The 26,894-nt window shown below is 45.0% G+C and overlaps 1 protein-coding gene across 2 annotated transcripts in view; it reads right to left on the bottom strand.

Moving 5' to 3' along the window:
- Positions 1–26,894, bottom strand: part of CACNA2D3 (calcium voltage-gated channel auxiliary subunit alpha2delta 3) — an 857,887-nt gene that overhangs the window by 453,406 nt on the left and 377,587 nt on the right. For both annotated transcript variants that reach the window (XM_032868337.1, XM_032868338.1), the window contains exons 6-9: positions 21,017–21,148; positions 13,161–13,221; positions 12,912–13,062; positions 1,234–1,308 (exon numbers count right to left, since the gene is read on the bottom strand). In XM_032868337.1, the coding sequence (XP_032724228.1) occupies positions 1,234–1,308; positions 12,912–13,062; positions 13,161–13,221; positions 21,017–21,148 (419 nt within the window). The remainder of the gene's footprint in view (positions 1–1,233; positions 1,309–12,911; positions 13,063–13,160; positions 13,222–21,016; positions 21,149–26,894) is intronic.

The following is a 26,894-nucleotide window of genomic DNA, read 5'->3' as shown; positions in this document are numbered from 1 at the left end:
CCTCTGCTAGTCACTCCCTCAGAGATGCCCAACCAAATGCTTCTACCATTTGCACTTAAGATAGTACCAATGCCACTCCCTGCCCCTTTGAGCCAACAGGATCTCCCCAGCACAGGCACGGTGCCTCACAGGAATCTGCCTTGCCACTGCCCTCAGCCACCTCATGGGAGCCTGCTCTTCAGGGGGAGGAGCAGCCCTGCATGGCAAATATAACAAAGCAAAATGACATAGAGTGGCAGCTCTGTGTCTCAGGAGGTGTGGTATTATTGCTGCCACAGCCACACCTTCGACCTAAATCATTACCCGGCCCTGTAAGGGGTGGTATGGTGGTAGCTGAGGTGTTTTGCACTGACAAGTTTAAAGATGGCTAAGGGGAGGGGAACCCAGGTGGCTCAGTTGGTTAAGTGTCCGACTTTTGATCTCAGCTCAGGTCATGATCTCAGGGTCGTGACATTGAGCCCCACATCAGGCTCTGCCCTGAGCATGGAGTATGCTTAAGGTTCTCTCTCTCTCTCCCTCTGCCCTTCCCCTCATACTTGTGTGCTCTCTCTCTCTCTCTCTAAAAAAAGATAAATAAAAATAAACAATGAATATGGCTAAGGGGAAATAGATTTTATTGAAATCTGTTCAGTGAATTTTCCTAGAATGCTCTAACTAGAAGGACAATTTCTACCCCGCTTCCTAAGGTCCTCCTTTAATATATCTTCATTTTGTTTCACAATATTTATATAGCAGGCAATGCTTCTGAGCTTTGGATATATAGCAGGGAGCAGATATCATCCTTATCCTCATAAAGCTTACCTTCCAACCAGGAGACAAGTTACCCCACTAGCCACCTCAAAGATTATTTAATCAATTATAGTAAGAGCAACAAGAGATTTAGCAAGTAGGTTCAACTTTCTTTGAAAGCTCAGCAAAAGCCATAATCTTTCAATGGTGTCAACACAGGTATCAGGTGTAACACAGGATGTGCACAGAGCAAGGAAAAAAGTAAACAATACAAGTATTTCAGAACTATGGAGCTTCTGCCCTCAATGCCATTATTTTATTGCAAGGATTTTATTTGTGCCTCTTCATAACTGTCCTATGCACTAGGGTTCCAAGGCCCTCAACAAAAGGCCAATACTTTGATGAGTTTCTAAAAACTAGAATGGAATTACTGTCAGCCAGCACTGTGAGGGGAACGAGACCATGCCCCCACCCCTGATTCACCTGCCTGGTGGCAGGCCCTACCTCCTTGTTTGTCCTGTCAGCTTGCACCAACGTCCCATTCAGGCAAGGTTCCACGTAGTGAAGCTCCTCATTATACTGCAAAGAGATGAAACAGCCAAGAGGACGCACATAATTAATCACTTGAGGTCTACTAGGTAATTGAAGGATACATGCAAACAAAAAAGCAACAGAACTATGGGCTCAGTTCACTCACTTAGGTGACTTTCTCGTTGGTGCCCCTATATAAGATTGTGCTGAAGCACCGGATAGTCCTCTCTTGTTTGAGGAAGAAAGTTCTAGAGCGTGTGCTGGTAGATGGCAGTGTTAAGGGCAAACACAGTTAACTGACAATCCTTTAGGGGTGACTCCGAACACTGGGGCTCTGTGGCCATGCTGGACAGTGCGTGACCCAGGTGGGACCTAAAGAGCATCCCAGACTTGGGCGAACACAGCTGCAGCCTCTGTCTTTGGTTTTCTGGAGCACAAGGACCTGTGCATGGGTTGCACATGAGTGACCAAAGAACGGAGGAAAGGAGAAGGCTTGGTGTTCCCCCATCATTCTGGGAGGCTCTGTGGCTTTTGGTGAGAGCACTACCCACGAGCCATGGCACCACCTTCCACACAGGCCAATACCAGCCGTCCCATTACTTTTTATCCAAGAATACCCAGAATATGACCATTTGTTTTTGTCCAAAGCTAATAACAAGGAAGTGGAAATTTAAGTATGATTCTCTGCACTGGAGCTAGGCTGGGTCCTTCTAAAATGCCAACCAGGTCATGCCACTTCCTGCCAACCCATTCACACTTTCCACTGCTCTGCAGATAAACCTTCTCAGGGTATGGCAGGGCTCTGGACACTTGGCCCTATTGACCTTTCCAAATTCACTCACTCATTAGCTCTCCCCAGACACTTAGCACCAGCCAGCCCTGATTCCCTTCCTGTCCTCTGAGCTATCCCATCTTCTCCTCCCACACAGGACCCTCTGTCTGGAGTCTTGCTCCGGCATCTCCAAGCTGACTCTTATCCATCCTCCGGGCAAGCTCATTCCTGCCTCTTGTCAGAAGATGCCTCTAGTGTAGCTGAGGCTCCTTTCCTGTAAACTCCCAAATTCTGACAGCCTGGTGCCTGGATCCCTTGCCATGGGTAGGCCCACATTGTCAGGGTCCATACTTGATTCCTCCATGTGTTGCCTGTGACAAGCACAGGGCTGGTCCTGCAGTCAGTGCCCAAGAACAATGTGTTCAATGCATGTCATCACATTTCCACTCCAGCTATCAAGAGCCCAGCCCAGAGCTCCAGAGAAAAGGAACCAGAACCAACTCTCAAAGCTCCAGCTCCCCAGCAAAGTCTGGCTAAGAAGTTCAGACTTCAAGTGTGTGCACCGTGAAGACCACAGAGGGCTGTGCACAGGGAAGTGAGTGACTAACGGGATGAGCGAAGGCCCACTGCTCTGGGCACACTGCAGGGACAGACTGAAGGGGGCCAGACACGCAGCTGCTTAAATAGTGACAGAGACACAGCCTGTTCCCGTGCTAAGGTGCTGGCTAAGCAGGCGGGAGCAGTGATAATCATGACCTCAGCTCACTGTTACTGAGCACTCACTTCATCTAGGCACAGGCTAGACTTCATTCACAGCATACCTTAACCTCACGTGGCAAGCCCTTCCAACCACACCCCCTTTACAGATGCAGAAACCAAAGCAGAGCAAGGATGATCACCTTGCCCCACATCACTGGGGAGTCCACAAAGGGTGGAGTCCAGATACAAACCCAGGCAGTCTGACCTCACAGCCAATGACCTCAGGACCTCAAAGTCCCCGATTTGTCCTCTCTGGCCCCCAAAGCCTCTATGCTTCTCATCAGTCTGACTTTGGCTCCCTCATTAGTCTTTGTTCTTGGTCACACAGAGCATTTGAAAAAATTACAGCTCCATGATCATATAGCTTGGATCTCCTCTGAAGAGGCATGGAGGAAAAACATGTTTATGTGATTCTGGAAATTAGCAATTGACAAACGGGAGCATGACTTCCAGTCAACAAATGGGACACCATCTGAGGGTTCAGGAAGCATGTCACAGTCCAATCTGAAGAAGAACTTCTCCCAGGTTCTCAGTCCATATGGGGCTGACGCTGGAAGTTGCTGGAGAAAAAAGATAGCCATTCCCCTGTCCTCCACCTCCCCTGCTGACCAAGCTGGTCAAGGGTGACAAGACGCCCATTCCTAAAGCCGGAAGCAGAAGCGGTCTGAGCCAATCAGAGCCACTCCCTCCTCCTCTGCTGGCTGCATGCTTACCTACCCTGCCCTGAAGCTAGGGGTGGTCATGTGACCCATTCCCAGCCAACAAAACATAAGGGGTGGTTTTCTGGGCAGTTTCAGGGAATTTTTTTTCTTGCCATTAGAGGAAAACTCTTCTCTACCCACTGCCTTCCTTCCCTCCCACTTGGGACACACCTCACTGTTCAGCAGCCATTTTGCGACCATGAGGTGACAAGGTTAAGCCTGGAGAGCAACACGCAGAAAGACCAAGCTCCTTAAGCATCAAACCAAACCTGCAGCGGCCTTGCTCCCATCCATGACATCATGACATGCCTGGTCGCTCTGTACCCTGCACTCCCAAACTTCCCAATTCCATTTGCCAGGAAAATTTTAAATTTTATCTACATTCTGCCTAATATACACTATCAATATTGATCCCTGGGGTTGCAGAACTTGAGCTGAGAGTCAGGACCCTCAGGCCCACGTTCTGCCTCTGCCACGTACTCCCTGTGTGGCCTTGGGAAAGCCACTGAACCTCAAGTCCCGCTTTCTTCTCCAACGGAAGGTGCTAAATGATCTTCTGTTTACCCTCCAGGGACTCCTGCGAGGGTCCCACGAGGCAACAGACTAGAAATTGCTTTGCTAGTACGAAGGCCTGTACACGTGGGGGGGACTGCCGCGGGGGCTGGAAAGGAAAGAGGACCAAGATGTTCTTGCCCTCATCAGGGAGGAACATGTGCAGTAATCAAAACCATGCTCCCCATCACTGTGTGAGCCGTGGCCACAGTGAAGGAATCTGCTCTTCTGAACCCCTGCCAGCTTGTTAGTGGCATCATCCAAGCTTGCAGTTGACTAATTTCCCTTGACTGCATCAGGATAAAGCTATGCTGAGCAATCTGGTCTGGATCACCGGAGGGAGTTGGGCTCAGCCGTCCCTGTGAGGGAGCGGTGCGCACAGGGCGGCTGTGCCAAGGAGGCCCATCAGCCGTGCGTGCTCACCACGCTACCCTGTGCTCCTCCCGAGGGGAGCACCAAAGGCACCCTGGACGTGAAACTGTTTCCAAGCTCCCAGCAGCTCTCCATTTGGAAACCTTCCAGTTTCTACATTTTAATGGATGTTCTCTAGATTTCTACTTTGTGAAACAATGATGCGGGATGACCATATCAATTCACAGCTGACGATCTGATCTCTTCCAGCCCTAAGATACAGTAGCCCGATAAACAGCTCTCCTTCATCCCTATGTAAACAACCAGATATCAGTTGTCTAAAAAAGGAAAGGATGCAGTGCACACCGTGCTCACTGTCCAGGTGGAATTTTCTTCCACCATCTGCTTTTGCAATGAATGAACCTTAGAGAGGGACTCAGTCATCTCCGTCTCCACCCTGAAGTGGGTGGTCCTTCCTACAAATTTCTGGGAAATGGGAAGAGTCTCCTCACAGGATAGGAGAGGGCTCAGGCATCCCCAGAGATGGTCCAGCCAGCCCACCAACCACTTGGTAAGAAGATGGGCAAAGAACTTTCACCCCTTCAAGAGCTAGGACTGCCACATGGTCAACGTCTGTCTCCTTCTCCCTTTCTTCTTTCTGGTTGGCTCTCCTCTTCTGATCCACACAAAGGTAGAGCAGTGAACCTAAAGCAATGGAGGAAGGCAGGCCTGGGTTCAAATCCTGGCTCTGTCATATACCACCTGTGCGACCTTGGCCAAGGCCTCTCTCCTGAGTCTCAGGCTTCGTGTTGAGGACTGTTGGACTTTGTGTTGGAACTATAACTGAGCTTCTATTGTGAAGTCACCGTGAGGATGAAATGAGGTAATCTGGTGAAGTGTCAACACAGAGCTCGGCACGTAAGAAAGAGAAAGAAGGCATCTGGATGCACATGCACAAGAAAGAAAGAAAATATATATGCGAGTGTCATGTGTGCTAGCTAGAGAGAAAGACCAGCAAACATGCCCTCCACCTACAGCTGGCATTTACTAAGTAGGCAGGGGATGGTGAGGACAGGGGTCATGTGCCCCTGACCACCTCTGGAGAGTACAGATTCTGACCTCACTGGATGGAAGTGATACACCCCTAGGCAAGGGGGACTGTCTAAATATCCAAGGCAGAAACCACCAGGGTGTGTGGCTGTCCACTGTCCCACTCTATGCCACACTCTGAACCCTCTCAGTGACCAGGTCTTCAGCAGACATAGAGTCAAGGCAGTGCATCCAGCTTACTACCAAATCCCCTCCCAGGAAGGATCCGCCATGGAGCTCTTTGGTCCTTAGTTTGCCTACCGAGTATCAACTAAGCACCACTATGTTCAGGGACATAAAACACTGGCTAAACTGGCACATGACCTTCACTGGGGAATGACCACGAACCACTCTCTCCTACATTTCTCCATAGAAGAATATGCTCTTTACATCTAAAGATAACGGCTGTTTTTCCTTTTCATGATTAAAAAGTACTCATCTAGGATGCTACCATGGTCCATCCAAAAACAAAAGCAGACTTGAGGTAAACTCATGATCTTCAGGGATTAGATTACATCCCACCCGTCTCTTCACTCAGGAATTATCCCTCCCTCTCTCCCACTCCAATCACACAACTCTGCACTCTTGACAGCAAGGACACGTCGTCATCTGCCTTTTCCTTCCTTCTGTGAAATCCTTGTAACCATTCCCTACATCTACCATTTTAAGGACATGCCAAAATCCTCAATGGGAATTTTAATGATAATCTAAAATAGGAAAGCCAAGCTTCAAGTTTCATTCATTTAATGGCCAGAACGTGTTGCAGAAGGCTCTAAACACAAAGAATAAATGGGCTGGGCTCACCCACCAAGGCTCACACAAGCTTTGGCATTGGTGTAGTATTGTGTCACATGCTGGGTCATGTAAATCAAAGCCTAAAGTCCAAGAGAGAAAACCAGCTGACTCTGGGCTCTGGGTGATGGTGAGAACTCAGCCCCACTTCAAGTTGGAAGCAGTGGAGTTTTCAGAACTAACAAGAAGACCATTAGTTGCCTAAGAAAGAGGATGAGGGGAGACCTAAGAAGGGAGAAACTTTTGGGGGACATCCCCACAGATCACCCTGCAACTGACCCCTCCATGTCTCCCCCTGTCTGTAGATGAAGTCCCAATTGTTCCATGTGGCTGACCAGACTTGCTGGGTCTAGCCCGCCTCCCTCAGTCTAGCCCTTCCTTTTATCATCAACCACCTCCAAGTCCACTCCATCTCCCCCATTCACCTCCAACTCCAGTTAAGTCCAGACAATGAACACCTTTCAGTCAATCCAACCAGGCTTGTACTTCCAGGGGTGGGTGGGGAGGAGTGACTACCACCGGCAAATAGCCCGTTCCTCGTGTAGATGCCCCCAGCCCTGGTGTTCCCTGAGTCATCACCTTTTCCAAGAAGCCATTGCTGAGTCCCCGGCTGGTTACTTGCCCTCCCTGCCCCCTCCAAGACAGTATGGCCCCACTCTGCAGTGAGCACCAGCTTCTCACTTGTTCCCACACCCAACACTCACACACACAAACCTCAAGTTCCATGGAGGGGGAGGGGGGACAACCTGTCATCCTTATTTACAGAGGCAGCCCTAGTATAATACTCAATTCTTGGCATTGAACAGAATATGTTAATGATTAATCAGAACAAAGAAATGAAAAGAAAAGTTATAGAGAAGATTACAGAGGGAAAAGAAGAGAAACAAAGCCTAGACACACACACACACACACACAAATTGACACAGAAGAAAAAAGAAAAAAAAGACTCTCCACCCCTTTCAAAAAACAGATAAACAAAAAGTAAATGAAGTAAGTGGGGACATTACAGAGAATCCTAAGTTCAAAAAAAAAAAAAAGAAACCAAAATAACAAAACAAAACAAAAAGCGCATAGAATTAAAGTGCTGGCATGCTCATGCAATGCAAGAAAGTGATGTAGAATTACTGGAACCCCATTAAATATTTATATGGTTTTATCGGTGCGCTTTTGATTAAACAACCTTCAGAATGAAAATGTGTAGGGCTTATGTAACGAAGCAGATGAACCCACAATATTTTCACCAACACAGGCATCCCAGGGATCTTCTGCATTACAAAAGCTTCTTGTGTAATTTGAAACACGACTGGACGTAATTAGTATACAGAACAAATGAGCACTGCAAGAAAATACCATCCTCATACTTTTAATACGGAATCGATTACTTTAAAAAGCAAATCCATAGCAGACAAAGCACTGGAGAAACGGTTCTAAAGAAAATCCTGCAAATTAAAACCAGGGCACCAGAAAGTTCTGGGTTGAACTAACAAATGATGCTCTTCTCTATTCAGCTCTGCACAAACACAGGCTGTAGGAGGCATTTAAATTGATTTAACAATATCGGTCCAGTTAATACTGTGTTCATTTAACGCATGGCTTAGGCTTCCGTAAAATCATTTTTCAAATTTCAGCATCGGACAGAATTAGCACCCTCATTTTTATGATAATATTGTTAATTTAATGCATGGCTAGTAGTTAGACTTCAAAGCAAATCAGAAAAATATGCCTTTTCTCTTGTCAGTGACATCTCTCTTCATGCACCAGTGGTTTGACCTTAAATTTTAACTTCGGCTGCACAAAATCACTCTCATATTTCTTCTATTCTTCTATAATTCAATCATTTAGTTCATCAGTCTTAGACTTTGCCATACCCTACCCATGAAAGCTAAAATAGTTTTTAACATTATCGTTTCATGTTTATTCTCCGGAAAGACCTGAATTGGAAGCTTTTCAGTATAATATATAAGATGCATTTAGTCAATGAGCTTCACACAAACATGCAAACATGCAAAAATGACTGAAATGGCCAAGGAAAGGCTTTTTCATTATTTACCCCCCTCCCCTCCCCTCCCTATTACGGCCCTGAAAACCAAGAGGCAATGATGAAGTACATTTGTATAAACAAATACCTACAACGCACAAGGGCTTCCACCATGGAAAAACAAGAATGTATTCTTTACTTTCTCCCTAAAACTCTGAAATGTCTCCTCACACATCTGCCCAGCCAGCAGGAGAAAGCTGACGGTGTAATGAAGGGTGAAATGATAATGTCCTCTCCCGTAAATGGAATCCGGCCGACAAGAACAATGCCCCTCAAACAGATTTCCAGGGCATTCTGGACAGAGCTGCAGACCGCCCATCTCCCTGCCTTTATAAGAGACTGCAGTGGGGTATCCCCCTAGACGGAGGCAAGTAACCATTTAAATAGGCACAAAAACCTACATATACCATATTACCAGAGCAATGTTGCCAGTGTAGAAATATAAGGTAGTGGCAAAAACAAACAAACAAACAAACCACCATGATGTGGCAAGGCATCACTAGTGAAACATACTCAGCTTTGAAAAGAGACAATTCCAGGGAATACACATGGAAATCCACCAATTATCAACCCACTATCTAGAATCGTCAATTGATGTAATGGACTGCTTGTGTCCACCCCTCCCCCCAACTTCATGTTGAAGCCTCATCCCATGGTGTGGTGATATTTGGAGATGTGGCCTTTGGCAGGTGATTAGGGCTAGCTGCGGTTACGAAGGTCCAGGCCTCATGATGGGATTAGCGCTCGTAGAAGGAGAGACATTCCCGAGCCTACTCTCTTTCTTTCTCCCTCCCTCCCACACAGTGAGAAGTGGGCTGTCTACAAGTCAGGAAGGGAATCCTCACAGGAAACAAACCCTACTGGACCTTGATCTTGGACCTTCCAGCCTCTACAACTGTAAGAAAATACATTTCTGCGTGTCAGCCACCCAGTTTATGGTATTTTGTTACAGCAGGTGGAGCCGATTAATGTAGGGATACATTGTTTCATTGTGCTTCCCAGATACTGTGATTTTTTACAAGGTTACTTTTTAAAGGTTGTGGCAACTTTCTGCAGAGCAAGGCTATTGGCACCATTTTTTCAACGGTGTTTACTGACTTTGTGTTTCTCTGTCACATTTTGGTAATTCTCAAATATTTTAACTTTTTCATTATTATATTTGTGATGGTGCTCTGGGATCAGCATAGAAAGCTCATATGATGGTTAGCATTTTTTAGCAATAAAGTATTTTAAAATTCAAGCGCATACATTGCTTTTAGGCATAATGCTACTGCACACATACGTAAACATAACTTTTATATGCAGTGGAAACCAAAAACTTCATTTGTCTTACTTTATCAGAATACCCACTAAATTTCGGTGGGCTGGTTCCAAAGCTGCCGTATCTCCAAGGTATGCCTGTATGCTTTCTGAGTGTGTAAGCGTTACACCAGCCTACTTAAGGGACATCCTCATAATACCTAAGTATGTGCATACCCTTTGGGGCAGCAATGCTACTTCTAGATTTTATTCAATAGAAGCATACCCAACACTACAAAAACACATGCCCAAGTTCATTCTCTGCAGCACTCTCAAGTGGAAAAGAGACCCATAACAGCAGGATAGCCAGCAAAGGAGGACTGATTAAATAATAAACGCCAATAGAGGTGATGAAATGCTCTGTTCTCGGGGCACCTGGGTGGCTCAGAAGGTTAAGCCTCTGTCTTTGGCTCAGGTCATGGTCTCAGGGTCCTGGGATTGAGCTCCGCATTGGGCTCTCTGCTCAGCGGGAAGCCTGCTTCCTTCTCCCTCTCTGCCTGCCTCTTGTGATCTCTCTCTGTGTGTCAAATAAATAAATAAAATCTTAAAAAAAAAAAAAAGAAAAGAAATGCTCTGTTCTTCAAATATGCTTGCTTATGATATGAGTATAGAAGCAAGTTGCTGAATATCTCAGAAAATAGGATTCTATTGCTGTGGAAAAATTATGTATGTTCATATACATGTTAGAACTTGGAACAATGGCAAACAGCAAAGGAAGGGGAACTTTTCAGAGTTGTTTAAAATTTTTGCATATATTGCCTATAATAAAACAATCAATGTGTAAAGTTACTGTTAATTAGTGGTGCTTTTACCATCTAGGCCTTTAAATACAAATTCATGAACAAACTTGATCCATTCTTTTATCCATTAGGGGGACAGAGTTCATGGATTTTACTATAGAGGCTTAAAATTAAAAAAGTTCAGAGTATCTTCCTATTCGTCAAAATAATTATGTAAATAGTCTCGAAGCTGATCATTTATGTTGAAAACTAACAAGCAGATGTACGGTGAGGGTTAATGGGACCTCTAACGGGTTTCTTTATATAAGGGGACAATTTGGAGCAAAAAAAAAAAAAAAATACTTTTTTCCCCCTTAACTATTCTAAAATAACTAGCATGTCTACTTTCAATTATCTTAATCACTCTGTCTTCATTATGGAGTTGACACTGTTTATATATCTTAATGAACTTACAGAGATTATTTCAATCGATTGGTTTTGTTAACAGAACAATAAATCCTGACTGATAAAGGACCCACGATGTAATTAGTTAGCACTTCTTACTATGCTAATTTCTGATACTTCTGTAATGAGTAATTAAAGATTAATAAGAAGATAGTCCCAAATTAGCTTCTTCTTATCTGGAAATGCTTCAGGATGTGTGGGGGATCAAGCTACATTTGCATATTCACAAGGAGACTGGTAACTAGAGCAACTTGGCTTGATTTAGAAACCCCAAGTTCTGTCTGAACAGTCCCTCCCCCCTCACAAAGGATTGGTGCCCTGGGGCCATCCAGGTTCAGGGCAAGCCCGTGTCTTCACTTCTGCTCACGAAGCAGAATGAGGGAAACCCAGGCAGGTTCTGAGTTCTTCCTGGGCCACTTCTTCCAGCTGTGTGACCTCAAGCTGGTGGCTTCTGCCCCGTGGTGTCTCCGCCTCCACTCCATGTGGCACGGAGCTGGGGGGAAGCCCCCATGAGATCATCCACATTGGATGCTAAGGAGGAGTGGGCAAGACAGCTATAAAGATGATTCTTTCAACACATATCTGAACCCTCACTCTTGGCCAGGCACTGGCCCAGGCACCGGGTCTAGCTGAATAAATAAACAATAAATAAACTAACCCCTTTTCCCATGGAATTTCTTCTTCTGTCTCTCTTCCTTTTCTTCTTTAGGGTTTTTTTTTAATTTGAGAGTTATAAATCATGGGCAGTCTGCAGCTGTACCTTCTTGCTCAGTCTGATCAGAAGCATGCAGGCAGGATACTAAGTCAAGCAATCTCAATGTAATAGAAATCCAATGTCCTTTAAACCCCCGTGCCCTTCCCCTTGCAAACTTTGCCCCGCAAGTAAAAGCAGCTATTGTGCCCATGCAGAGACCTCACAGAGAGAGGGTATCGTGATGATGCACTCTGATCAGGAGCCTGGGGAAGCCACACGGACCACACTCTTGGAGCCCATCTGCCTGGCTCTTCAAATAACACCCCTTCCTTCATATCCTGCTCTCAGTATGGGGCCTCCTGTGCCCGGGCTCAGGTAATCTGGCAGCAACTGTGTGGGCGAGGGGAGTACTCAAGCTTCAGGGGGTGGGCTGATGGCTCAGACGTATGTGGTTTGCCCCAAGATGTGCTGCTAGCTCTATGTGGCAGAACTAGGGTTCAAACTAAGTCCTGACCCCAAAGCCCAAGAGCCGTCCCCTTGTGCGCTGCCTCAACTGCCTGCTGCAGCCCGTCGGTGTCCTCGGTAGAGGTGATGGGCAAAGCGCAGTTGACCACCAGACACGAGAACCTGGTGAAGCACCCAGAGAAAAGAAGCAGGCTCGTTGTGACTCTAATCTTTGGGAAGAGAGTGGGAAAGACTTCATACCACAGAACTGGGGAGAAGAGGAAAAAGAACCGGAGATGGAAACCAGAAATCGCTGCTCCTTTCCAGGAAGCAAACTGCTACCCTGCTTGGCTCTGGGTCTCCCTCATCCCTGCTCTAGGACTTCAGACAAGGCACTACTGACCCCCTCAACCCCAGCAGCTGCATCTCAGAAAATGCCAAAAACCACCTCCTGCTTCTGAGAGCTGCTGTGAGGAACAAAGAAATGCAAATAGCATTCAGTAGGCGCTTAATAAGTGACCCTTCTGTTTCCGAAGCTGAGATCAAGTGTTCAGGGAGCCTTAAACAACTCAGTTTACTTGCTTCAGCCTCAGGATTATTATTACTATCATTGTCATCAGACTCATCTAGCTTAAAGTTAATTTCTACTAGCCGTTTAAGGACCATCTTGCAAGGTCTAATTCCCCAAGGTTCCAAAAGGGTTGGCCCCCAAGGAAAATCAAATCTGGTGCTACTCTTCCAGACGGCCATGCCTGAGTGCCAGGTACAGAGAGGAAATGGTGCTCCACTGTTCTCCCAGGCTCTGAAAGCCATTCCAACTTCCTGATTCAGTGAACCCCCACAGGACTAACCGGACCTCATCTTGGGTGGGACATCCAATGCTGTGCGTACAAAAGCAGTAAGAATGGGAACCGGTTTCTGCTAAAAGAGTGGATGAACCCAGAGTACAGAAAAAGCACAAAACAGCTGCACTCACAGCAATTATGTTGAAAAAGTCATCATCTCCCAGCGTATCCAGAATTGATGAGACGGTCTGCTTTGCAATAGTGAGACGGAGGCCTTTCATGCTGCCACTGACGTCCACTAAAATGACCACATCTTTCGGAGAAGTCGCCGCCTGGATGTACCTAGGTCAGGGGAAAATTAAGTGTAAATGAAGTAAAAATAAACCTCTCCATGAGTTCTCTCTTTAAAATGTTAACTAAGAGGAGTGACCATTTCCTACCATTTTCGGTTCCTGCAGTCAAAGGCAATGACTCCATTCTCATCTGGTTCCCATTTAATCCCTAGAAGAAAAATGGAGTTATGAGAAACCCAGAAACTTCAAATATTTATTCATAGCATTTCAAGGCTGCTCTGCTCTGCTGATTGAACAGACAGGGTGAAAAATCACAAGCAACGACCAGCGTTAGAGCTCATCACATACTCCATCGCCAGCTCTGGGAAGGTGTTTTAGGGCCAAACAGTATTGCAAACATGGCCTTAGCCCATTTGCTCCAAGACCTGATGGAGAGTGGGTATGTCTTCAGTAACGTGCTGTCTGTCAACATAGGACATGACTCCAGCCCCTTCCCGTGGCCAGTGGTCTTTCTCACTGTCCAGTAAATTGCTAGACCTGGTAGCATCATTCATAGACTTCTGGGTAGAATCAGGCCACGTCCCTGTGTCTGGACAAAGCAACGTGTGCCGCATGGTGGGTAGAAAGCCTCACTACATTTCCATCTCAGAATTTACGTAGCTCTGTTCTCCCCTCACTTCTGTATTTATAATCAGGAATACTGGCCTGGCTTTCCAGACTGAGATGGAGAAAAAATGACCCTAATTATGCTGCATAAGCTTGAATTTCAGGCTTTGAATCCTGGGGAGTTTTCCCCTTGTGTAAGATGGGATCCCATATCCTTCGTCTTGTGGTTTGCAGATTGGTCAGGATAGGTCCAAGGTTGACATTCGCTATTTACAACCCGGCTGTTAAGAATAAAATTTCATTTAAAAAGAAAAGGGGCTGCTGCCTGGAAAATAAGATAGCAATTCATTGTTTTCAACCGTCAGTGCTGCCAGGGATGGAGGATTTAAAATACAGACTTTAGAGTGAAGAAAATAAAAACAGAAAAATGATTTTCACAGGAGGAAATCCTGACTCAGATGGTAACACTGGGAGTCTTCCATCCAATTACTGATGACCAACTTTTGGACCATGTCGAAGTAATATGTGCTTGAGATGTCACCCCCAAAATAGTATTCAGAAAACCATGAGATGGCAGTTTGCTACCCAGAGAATTATTTTATTCTGTTCTCCTTGTACCTACATGCCCCACCTACAAATGGGCCTAATTTACAGAGTTTCCTATAGCAAATTAGAAACCAGAAGTAAGAGAATTGAAGGTCATTAGGCAACGAAGACAAAATAAATCTGACATGATTTTGTACACTAAGGGACAAGAACACAGTTTATTTAAAAATAACAAATACACTGCTTTGTATAAAAGCCAAGTGTAGTTAGGGTAGTAAGGTCTTAACACATAATAAAATTATACCCATGGTGAGGCTAGGTAATGTTCCAATTTTACAAAGCACTGGTTTGAACCCCAATAAAGGGAATTCTTTTTTAATGTGTTGACCCATGGTAAACCTTCAGTGGATATTTGTTTCTTGAATTGTGGTAAGTGTTCTTAGACCAGGACTGTACCTGATCCTGCTCCACCCCTCCCCAGTGGGCCATCCTTCCTCCCCATCGCAGCCCCATCCCTGTGTGCTGCATTGGGACAAGAAAAGGTGCAATTCTGGGGCGCCTGGGTGGCTCAGTGGGTTAAGCCTCTGCCTTTGGCTCAGGTCATGGTCTCAGGGTCCTGGGATCGAGCACAGCATTGTGGGTGGGGTGTCTCTGCTCAGCAGGGAGCCTGCTTCCTCCTCTCTCTCTGCCTGCCTCTCTGCCTACTTGTGATCTCTCTCTTTCTGTCTAATAAATAAATAAAATCTTTAAAAAAAAAAAAAGAAAAAGAAAGAAAGGTGCAATTCTTCCTATAGCCCCAGCATTTAGCCTAGGGCCTGGAGGGAAGGGATTAATGACATTCAACACTCTTCTTCTGGACTGAGATCACTCCCCTGCAACTGGGCTTGCAACTCCTCCCAGGCACTGCTGTACTTGGTGCTTTTTGAAAAGCTGACGGGAAATTTGTCTGTTGGGAAAACTGGGAAAGGATACAATTCCAGAGGAAAGTGGAATAGATGGGACAACCCCAGAGCCTTTTGCCTACTCATCACAGTGTTCATCAAACTCCAGTACTCTGCCAGGCGATGGACTGAGAACCACAGGCCGGGCCCCTGCCTGCCCTCAGGAGGCCTCATGCCAAGCAGGCCAGCTGGCACATGAAGAGAAATCACATGCACCAGAGATGTCACAAAGGAGAAGTGCCTGATGCTACAGTAGGATGCAAAAGGTGATTCCAATCTCTAACGGGAAGAAGGATCTTCTTTCAACTGAGAGCAGAAGGAAGGTGTATTAGTTTTCTAGAGCTGATATAACAAAAGTCCTACAAATTGGATGGCTTAACAGAAAAGAACTCTCTCATAGTTCTGGAGAAAAGAAGTCTAAAATCAAGGTCTTGGCAGGGCCACACTCCCTCTAAAGCTCTAGAGAAGAACACTTCCTCACCTCTTCTCAGCTTCTGCTGGTTCCAAGCAATCCTTGGTGCTCCTTGACTTGTAGCTGCATCACCTCAGTCTCTGTCTCTGTCTTCCTTCTGTGTCTCTCCTCTCCTCTTATATGGACATCATTCATACTGTATTTAGGGCCCACCCTAATTCACTGTGATCTCATCCCAACATACCACCCCTATTTCCAAGTTAGGTCATATTCTGAGGCTCCAGGTGGACATAAATTTGGGGGGAGACACTTCTCAACCTACTGCAAATAGGTAGTGCTTATAAAACAAAAATAAATGGTGGCCACAGCGTGAATAAGAATACCCCAGGCATAGAGAATGACATGTGCAAAGGTCCTGAGGTTGAGAAGATCATATCAAGTTCAAGGAACTAGAGTAATTCTGGTATGGCTGTGCATAGAGAATGTCTATGCCAGAGGAAAGGAGACTGGGTGGCAGCAGGAACCATGAGACCCAGGCCCTTCCTGGTGAGGATTTGAGGTATACATTGAGTGGGGATGAAGACAGTACCTTGAGACATTTTTAGGCATAGCTGCCTAAGGTGGCAAAGGTCACACACCTTGACTCAAGTCAGGACTGGATGGGTCCTAAAAGGCCATATTGCCAAACCTGACTCTTCGGTCAAAATCTTCAACACATAGCAGGGATTCTAGGCAATCAGAGTTCAAAAGATTTTTCTGAGATTCCCAGTTGTGACTAGGACTTGTCTCCCAAGTCCCCACCCACCGTGCTTTACCTTATATAGGCATTTCCATGAATTGGTCCCATGAGAAGTTCTCTGGGTGTTAGCATGAATTACATGAATAAAAAAATGGTTTCTATGCTCTACATGGGAAGACACCTAAGGGCCTTTAATCTGTTGACGTCATCTTGAATCTCTGCAACTGGATCCACAGAGGCAGCATTGAACAAGCTAAGTGACCACTGAGCCCTTCCTTTTCCAATCTCACAACATAATGTTTCAGGAGACAGACTTCAGGAAACCCTGTCCCAGGTGGTACTATCTCCCCTAGGATATATCGACTTTCCAGTATATAATTTTTTGTAAACACAGATATTTTGAATGTGTCCAAGTAACTTCAAATCCCAGAGAAATAATAGTTGGCTCATCCTAAATCTTTCAGAACCGGGAAATCAATACTTAACCAGGAAGCACCTGCATGAGCTATATAATTTCTAGAATTGACAATATGCCTTTTTGGGATGCCACCAGGCTGGCTGGGGCATGAACTCAAAATAAAAGGCATGATGCAGCCATTGGCTTGGGAAGACATGGAGGAAAGGGAGCAGTAGAGAAAAGAAAGGAACCATAGCTCTATACTGTGTTTATGCCAGTTCCCCCCTTGGTCACTGAGTCCCACCAGACAGTAGCCGGTGATCAGCTTCCCAGAGAAGCAGTGGCTCTACCATATCTGTGGAGGCTGGGCTGCTGCTACCAGTGACAGGTCAATAGATCTGGTAAACTTTGATCTACTGAGTGATTCATTCATTCAACAAATGCATACAAATATGTAGGCTTGAAGATGGTAACAGAGTGATAGCCATATGACACTCTCCTGGGGCAGATATCCTAGCAAAGGACATGGGATTGAAAGCCTGATGGCTCAATTACAGGGAAGAGATCCTATTTTATAGAGTAAGAACTGCCATGAGAACAAAGCATGAAAGAAGTGGTGAAAATATTACCATCATCACCAACTCCCTCCCATCCCGCTGGTATGACTTGGTTGGTCAGTTAACCTCTTGGTCTGTTTCCTCATTGGTAAAATGCAGATTATAATGACTCCAGCTCACAAGATCACCATAAGGATTAAATCAGACAATGCTTGTGTAAGCACCCAGCACAGCGCTTAATAAATGGGGGCCACTATCAACTATCATCAGCACGAGTATTAATATGACATTAATACTGTCAGCACCAGCAAAGACTCCCAAGGATGACACGCAAATAAACAGAGCTTTGATAAGTCCTGAGTAACCAATCCTGTAGAGCTCACAGGCCCTTTACTAGTATTTTGTTGCTGTGGTGGTTGCTGGTGTTCAGAAGAGCCTCCCCGAAGTTTTCTCTCTGGTGAGACCTTTCAGTAACATAGGTACTGAAAGGTAGACCAGTACCTCAGAAACTGGATATCAGACCCACAAAAGTCTCTTCCCATAAGTTACACTGTTCAATGGGATAGCTACAAGCCACATGTGGCAATTTAATTTTAGATTTAAATTAATTCAAGTTCAATAAAATTTTCATTTTAGTTTCTCAGTCTCATCAGGCACATCTCCCACGCTCATGACCATATCAGACATTGTAGACATAGAACACGACATCATCCAAAAGGTAGCACATGGAGGTGTTGCCACATGCCTCTAGGACCTACGGTGAGCTTGTGGAGGCCTAGGTAAATCTATACAGAAAGAAATATCATCATGACAGGTATGCTACTAGACTGATGTTTACTAAAATTCCCTTCCAGGAACTCCATCTTCCTACCTCCAGAAGCTGAGACTGTGCTGCTCCTTAATGATCTCCTAGCATCTTCTATTTCCCCAACCTAGCATGAAACACACTGTATCATCATGACATGTTCACCTATCTCTGTCTCCCTGGTGGTCCTTGTTCCTTCCTTTAGGATCCCCTCCAGGCAAGGCCATAGTAATCCCGACCATTTCCCATGGTTTCAGATGGCTAAGATTCCCACTGCCCAGGCTCCCTCACTTGAGGAGGTGGGGGCATGGGACCCAGACCAGACTAATCCCGGGACTTTCATCTGAGACATTGGGTCAGATGCTCTCTCTTCCTCTGCGACCATAATTGAAAACTAATCCTGCAAAACACACAGCCATGTTTGCCATCACTAGGAGATCACCTGCCAGTGAAACATGGTCAGAATAGAGAACAGTGGAGATGAAAGGGGGAAGGAAATATTCACAATCCAAATGACAATGCTGAATACTGGGACCCAGCTGTGTCTCAAAACAACACATTTCCTAGATTTCAAGTTACATGGGCCAATAAATGCATTCCTTGACAGAGTTAGCTGGAATGGGAAGGAATGCTTTTCTCCACGAGTGGGAACTGCATGAGGGCAGAGATCTTAGCTGTTCAGTTTCACCATTTTCTCCTCTGGACCTCACATAGTGCTTGGAACAAAATAAGAACTCGGGACATACTTATGTAAGAATGAAGAACTATCCCTTCTGTTTAAGGACATGCACCCTTACCATTGATTCACAATATTATACCACTCCAAACATGGGAAGAAGTATCCTGAAAATAAGAAATCCAAGCAAAAAATGTCCATGGATCACTCTTCTAATGATCATTTTATGTCCAATAGAAAAGAGGTGTGTTCTCTGTTCAGAATCAAGCACCGAGTGAGCACAAGGCATTATCAGGGCAGTGAAACCCCTTAGGAGGGCAGTGACTCATGTCTTTATTAACATAGAAAAGATGCAAGAATTTTATAAAGTGAAAATTCTGCTACAAATATCATAAAAATGGGAAGCATTTCTCAGTCCACTGTTCTGACTGATAAAAACCTTCTATATAAATTAAATTAGTCTCCCCTGTTACATACAATCTTCATGAGGATTCCTTTTGGTTATGGAGTGAAGTTTGTCACCTCCCCACCCCACCCCAAAATTCATAGGTTAAAGACTAACATTACCCTATTTGGTGGTGTGAACAGTGGGACCTTTTGGGAGATAATTAGGTTTAGATGAGGTTATGAAGATGGAGCCCCCATGGTAGGATTAGAGCCCTTCTACAAAGAGTAAGAAATACCCGAGCTTCTACTCTCTACCATGTGGGGAGACAGGGAGAAGGTGGTCATCTGCAAGCCAGAAAGAGGGCTTTCACTGAGAACCAAATCTGCCAGCACCTTGATCTTAGACTTCACAGCCCCCAGAACTATGACAGATGAATGTCTGTTGTTTAAACCATCCAGTCTCTGGTATTTTATTATGGCAGTCTGAGATGACTAATGCACCTTCCTATTTTCTTTTTTTTTTTTTTTTTTCAAATTTCCTCATGACCATAGTTTGAGGACTTCCTGCTAATGGAGACAACAGATGATCTGTGGTTTCTTCTTATCAGTTCCACCTCGATCCAAGTGCCCCATGGTAGGATGGTAAGAGTTCCCTGTGGCTTCCTCAATGGATCAGCCCCCTACCACACTTGATTTTCAGCAACATCAGCATTGAATTTACTCTGTTGAGGGTATCAAAGCAGACTGCAATTTGGTGACACTGAAACTTTAATAGACCACTGTTTATTATAACATTATCTTTACTAGGATGCTTATCGTTTAAATTTCCGTGAGCTCCAGGAGGAACCACACATGCCCTGCTGAACAAGGCTCTTGGGAAATGTTGAGTAATCTGGCAAAGCAGACACTTGGCAGGCAAGTCTCAGGGGACAGATGCTGTGTGCAGGGCAAACAGCTCCTCGAGGCGGAGGCTGACGGTCTCTGTGCCTCAAAGTGGGAAGACATCAGGTGCCTAGTCTTACTTAATGAAAACATAAAAGACTCCACTTAATTGCTCCAAGATTATGCAGGGCATCTTTTCCTTCTTTTAGGTTGAGCTTGTTAATTTCTGCAGCTGTGATGTTGGCACGATTGTAGCCTCGAGTCCTGTTTTCACAACTTGTGAGCAAAATTAAAACTTCCTCTCTTAATTAAAATTCAAACCAAGCCAGAATTAAATTCTTATTGCAAAGCAGAGGTCTGGGGAGGCCTCAGAAGGAACACCTGCTCCAAAGGTATGAGGGACAAACTGACAAGACAAACCCATCTGAAGGTGCGACTGGTGGTCCCAAGGATGAGTTGCTGACCCCAGTGGTGCTCTGGTCATTGCAAGGTCTTCCTCAGAGGGCGGTCAGCTCTGGAGTGGGGAAACCCAAGTTCAAATTTTCCATTTCTTACACCTTGGGTTAGAATTTAATTCAGCCCAATGATGGCTTGTTCTTTTCCACAGTAAAGACAACGACGACAAGAGGAATTTGTAGTAGTTTCATACTAATAAAAGCAAACTCTCGTCCAGAAAGATCAAATGTGGTGCGTTTCATGCTCTAATGCCTCATTTTTTAGTGGCAGCTCTATAAACTGCTCTATTGAGAAAGATGTGAAAACCATATGCAGATCTAAACGCCTGTGTGTGTGCGCGTGCGCGGGGCACGGTGCACGTGCGTGTGCGCACTCTCCTGCGCACATATATGTGCTCACTCTCCTGCGCATGTACACGCATGCACGTGCAGATGCCATGCTCCCATGCCTATCTGCACCCTGGCGAGAGATTTAACTGATTTGAATTTAATCTTTCATTTTCTCTTAACAGGAGGGAAAAAATTTTAACCCTGAGCACAAAAGAAAACTATCACAAGATCATTAATCTCCATCATAAGTCTCAAGGCAGGGATACTCACCTGGATACTGCCTGAAGAAGCCCTTTGCACTTCCAAAGTACTGCCATATGAGGGATGGGTCACGATCAAAGTTATCCACGAAAACTTTGTTTAGGGATTCCGACCAATAAACCCCGTTGACGATTGCTGGGTCTGAAAAGAAAGGGAAGACAAATGTTACAAACCAGAGCGAAAGAGAACCCTGCCAGCATCTCTCAGAGCTGGCCGATACCAGCATGAGGTTCATCTTGCAGAAATCTGTGAAGAAAGATGTAGCTTCCCCAATGTTCAGCTCCTGGGAATTCCATACATTGGCACTTCCTATCCTGCCCAAGCCCCCAGAGCCACCCAGGAGCCTTTATTCGTGACTCCTTACTTGAAACACCCGTCCCTCCCATTTGTAACTTTCAACCTTGCAGGGCACAGAGTTCTTGAGAAAGCAAAGAGAGGCCTTCTCAGCATTATTTTCCCCTTTTTTCTTCTCCTGAGTCAGAACCCAGCATTAAAAACTGGAAAAATGTGTTTTCTCTCACTGCGATGACCTCAGCCAATACTGTCCCAGTTCCAATTCTCTCCACCTCTGACTTAAAAGTTTGCTTTTAAAAAAGTTAAATAAATAAGTAAATTGGAATTACATAATTACATCTCTCTACTTCTTTTGTTCAACAGATGGTGAGCTCCAGGAGGGCAGGAACCAGTTCCCTCAGTCTTCTCCTGTACCCCTTTGACCAGTACGTGGCAGAGATTCCAAACATTTATGGACGCATGAAGAGATGGATGGATGGATGGATGAATGAATGGATGAAAACAAAGGTTGTTCACCAGATTCCAGACAACTGTCTGCTCTTCTACTCTTGTGATTCCCCTGAACAAATCTTTTCTCACCCTTGGTAGCTGAAAGAGAACCCCTTGCCTTCTGCCCTTTGATAAGAATGAAGGGCAAAGACAAAGAAGGAAAATAAGCCTGTACTGTTTGCATACTGGTTGAATGGATCACTAAGGATGCTTTATGATCATCCACCTTTTTTTTTTTTTAAACTACTGGAGATCCTATTTCAAAATGATGCCACATAAAGCAACATTCTGTTAAGAGGGGAGATCATTACCCAGTCCCAGCATGATAAGGGTCAAAATGACAACAAGGTGAGCATGTTAATGATGAGGAAGAGGAGGGAGAGGAGCAGAAACCTTTACTGAGTCTTTCCTGTGGTGCAAGCACTGTGTTTATTAGCTCGCCTCCTGTCACCCCTACCACAGCCCTCCAAGACAGGTTCCACTGCTGTCCTCCATACTTCACAGGTGGAAACAGGGTTTCAGGAGTTAGGTTCTTTCCTAAAAGCACCCACTGATCAATGACAAAGCTTCTGATCTGTGATTTGTAAAATAGGATAATAATACCCATCTTAAAGGGCTGTTTGGAAGGTTAAGCACATCTACAGAAGAGGACAAATGGCTAAAGGCCTTCACAGAGTCATCCGTGTAGCAATTGCATTCACCTGGATTCCAGCGCCCTCACCAGAATTCCCTGTGGGCTTCCACATCATAGCAATCCCACCATAGCATCTTTATTCCAAAGATTTCTCTATTCTACACGGGGGTGGGAGAGGAGGAGATGAAGACAGATTTGGTCACTCTATTCCTCTAGTGGCACAGTAAATCAATGAGCAAAATAATGCTGGAAATGTTCAAGTGCATTGGGTATAGTAACAAGGAAACTCACTGTTGGCCAGCGTACCCCATCCCTCTTCCACAGTGGCCTGCCCATTGCCAGCCTACTGCCCCATGATGCTCATCAGAAGTTGTATGAGACAGAGTCCACAAAATGGTGTCTGACCCAGTGGAGAGACATGACGTCTGGTATTGTCTTACCTCTAGCCTGACTATTCTTTTAGATCACTTACCCGGATTCCATAGACAAGTGGGATTCTGACTCTTATCTCAAAGGTAAGTGCTCAAACTCTTATAAACTATAATAAACCACATCTTTGGCTGGGAGAGTGAAAATAACCAATTCAACCCTTGACCACAAAGTAATTTTGAGAAAGATTTTATCCTCACAATCCTGGAAAATGGAACCCTTTATTGTTCCTGTGCAAGCTTGACAATAATTATTATGATTCACTCGTTACTTCAAAATCCACTTAAATTAATCCACAAAGAGGTAAATACAATAATGACACTGAAAACTCCATGTTTCTTGCCTCCTCCATCAATGGCCTCAATTATATTGCCATCATATAAAAACTTTCCACAATTAGAAGCAAAAATTCCATTTCACTCACTCACTGTCTCGACATGTTAAGGAGTCAAACAGTTTCTAGTTAGAGCATTTATTTTCTTGACTGTGGTTTCTTTGGGGGTAGTAAGAGGCTACCCATGCCCTCAGATGGTCCTAGAAACCTAAGACTGCCCCTTGGGGGACTGTGAGCTCCTTCAGAAATGCAAAAGGAATGGTAATGGTCAGAGGATTATTTCACCAATCATTTGGACACTAAGTCTCCCTCTGAAATTATGCCTTTTAAGGAAAAGGGGGCTTTGATCTTCCCAGGGCATGGTGAACAAAGGAAGTAGAATCACTAAAAATATATGGTCTAGCTAAAATGAGGGCTGTGTGACACACACCTATTTGATCAGTTATTTGAGATAACATGTCCTCTGGCTCGTGAGGTAATCACAGTGTGTTGATTTCACAATTCTGCTTAGCAAGCCATTTTAATAAAACGGAAAATCCTAAATTGCTATTGATTATTAGTCCTCTAAGAGATGAAAAAAAGAGGAGCACCGAGGTGGCTCACTCAGTGGAGTGGCCAACTCCTCACTTCGGCTCAGATCATGATCCCAGGATCCTGAGATGGAGTCCCTCTGAAAGGCTCTGTGCTTAGGTGGGAGTCTGCTTGAGATTCTCTCTCCCTCTCCCTCTGCTCCTCTCCCTGCTCACTTATTCTCTCTCTCGCTCTAAAATAAATAAACCTTTTAAAAAGAGAGAGAGAGATGAAAAAGAGAAACAGGAAAATGCTAATCCTGTAAAATGAGGACTTCATCTAAATATCTGGGTTTTTAAAGAAGTTTATAAAAATCGTTTTCCCAACAAGGTTGAGAGAAAGCAGAAATGACATAGTCCAAAGGCTCAGTGCCTCGCATCACACCACATGTGGCCAGGTCCCCAGTTCCTTCCATTCTCTACTGTGGGGAAGGTGAACATGACATTGGACCAGCATCCCGGCTGCACGTTCCCTCTACGGCTGCTGAGCAGATGTGCTTTCTTAAGGTCACTTGCAAAAACATCAGCATCCTCCTAAACAGCAAGTTTGCCTTTTTCCTTGGTTGTATTTTGTGTCAAACTTTGTTTAAAAAGCCCTGCTCCCCGCTGCCTCATTTAGGGTTTTTCAGGAGTCTTAGACTAATCCGAGCTTTGGGTCCACTTCCACTGCTAATCTGCTTAGGGGGTCAATGTACTGTATGAGCTTCCTGTGGCTGCTGTAACAAATTACCACATGCTCAGTGACTCAAAACAACGGAAATTTATTCAGGAGGCCAGAAGTTCAAAATCAAGGTATTGGCAGGATGGGTTTCTTCTGCGGCTCTGAAGGAGATTCTGTTCCAAGCCTCTCTCCTGGCCTCTGGCAGTCACCAGCAACCATTAGTTTTTCTTGCTTTGGAGATACAATCACTCCAGTTTCTTCCTCCATCTACACGTGGCCTTCCCTCTGTGTACCTCTGTGTCATATCTTCTTTTCTTTAAAGAAATTGGGTCACTGGATTTAGGGTTCACCCTAAATCCAAGATGATCTCATCTCAAAATCTTTAACTTCATTATATCTGCAAGACACCATGTCCAAATAAAGTCACATCTGCAGGATGAACTGGAGGTTAGGAGTTGGGCATATCTTCTGGGACCACCATTAGACCCACTCCATGTGTTCATACTCCCTTAATTATGCTACATAACTATATACCCATATTTTGTATTTTGTATGTATTCTTTTTAAAATCTGAGTTTAATACACTGTATGCCTTTTTCTTAGTGAAGGATGTTTAAAGGCCTTTTAATGGAAACAATTTGGATTCTCATGTCTGCATTATAATTTTATGAGCTTATCATTCTCCCCAGTCTCTGTCAATGGGTCCTACCTTCAATGCTCTCACGTGGGTTAAAATCATTTCCCTGAATGGCCAGTGTATGTCAATGCCCAGTGTTCTCTGCTCAGTAAAGTGAACTCCAAGTCAGTTGGCCATTTCCTCCAACGTCTCTGTCCCTTCAGCACCAACTTATTATTCATGGTGGTCAAATGAGGTTCAGGAATAGCACTTCTGCTTTCTGCTTCCTCTACCTTCTGAGACATTAAATTACCTCTGACGCCAGTCCGAGATTTATCAGATGTTCAGCTTTTAGTAGAACAGACGACTAGCAGATGTTTAGAGACCAAAGTCCCACACCACCTTTGTGATCAATTTGCAATTTGTATCTGAAAAGCAACTCACACATGCCTGCTTTGTCTTTACGATGTATCCTACAACCCACCCCCAAATCACACTTATAGTTCCCTTCTTTTATTTCCACCCAAAGAACTACTCTCACCTGTGCTTCCCCATTCCCCAACAAGTTTACATTTTGCTACATGGGGGTTGTCTGATGTTACAGAAGGCTGATGTTCTCTCTGCACACTCCCCTGCACACTCACACACCTTTCCATTTCAGTTCTATATCTTCAGATGAGCGGCCCCTTTTGTCATCCAAAGATCTATCCTCCTGAGTCAATCAGCTCTTTGGGTTGAAGCAAATTAATGGATGTAAAGCACTTAGCACTGCAATTGGCACATCCAAAAATGGTCCATAAATATGGCCATTACTTATGCCATGCACAAGCAAATAAATAAATAAGGTCCCAAGAAGAGCTCCCCACTTCTTCCATCCCTGTTCTCTGCAGCAAGAATCCCTGGGCAGCACCCTGGTCATGCAGAACACCAGTCTGAAATGCAGGCTTTGGAGTTGGGAGTCTGGGAAATGAGACCTCGCTTGGCACGTGTTAGTCAGTGGCCCTGGGCTTGTGACTTACCTTCCACAGCCCCAGTGTCTTTATTGGCAGAAGGGGAATCAGAGCAGCTCTTGCTCAAAGGCTTCTGAGACAAGGCACAGAGGGTGCTCAGCGGCGGGAGGGCTCCATTACCGTCAGCAGGCACACCACTAGTCACAGCTCTGGGGCAAGTCCCCAACTCCACCCCCCCCCCCAGGGGAGTTCAGCTGTCCCAGGGCTATCCAGGTGAGACTTCAACCTATGCCACTTTGTCCCTTTCTCCAATTATCATGTTCATTCAACGACCATGCACTGAGCACCTCCTACATCAGGCATCCAGCAGTGAACCAGACAGACCATGACGCTGACATTTCAGTCTGAGGAGGGTGACAGTGGGCAAATAAATGAGGACTCCGGATAGAAATGAGTGTGATGAAGAAAATAAAAAGGGACAGGAGGCTGAAAGTCACTACATGTGGGAAGGAGAAGGGGAGTTACTCTAATCAGGTGGTCCAAGATGACCACTTTGAGGACAGACCCAAATGCTGAGAAGGTGTCAGTTCAAAAACACACTGGCTGCCAAAGCTTCAAGGCAGAGTAGCAAGTGCAAAGGCCCTGAGGCAGGAAGAAACCTGGGTCCTGGGGACCAGCAAGGCAGTGAGTGCCCCCTGGAGCCTCATAAGCAAGGGGACAACGTTCCAGGTGCAGCTGGCAAGATGGGCAGGACATGGTGAAAGTCTCAGCAGATAGTTTCCAGTCAGGCATATGTTTTCCAGCAGACATAATCTGTGCTCTGCCAATGCCAAGGCCCACCACATTTTTATTCATGGTTCAAAAATCAAATTTCTTACCTTCTGAAATCTACAGCCATCATAGCCTACTTC

This window comes from Lontra canadensis, unplaced genomic scaffold (genome assembly GCF_010015895.1).
Source record: "Lontra canadensis isolate GAN:19392208 unplaced genomic scaffold, GSC_riverotter_1.0 scaffold35, whole genome shotgun sequence".
Classification (NCBI taxonomy): domain Eukaryota; kingdom Metazoa; phylum Chordata; class Mammalia; order Carnivora; family Mustelidae; genus Lontra; species Lontra canadensis.
The sequence above is the reverse complement of the archived record's forward strand: the minus strand, read 5'-3'. Positions and strand labels throughout refer to the sequence as shown.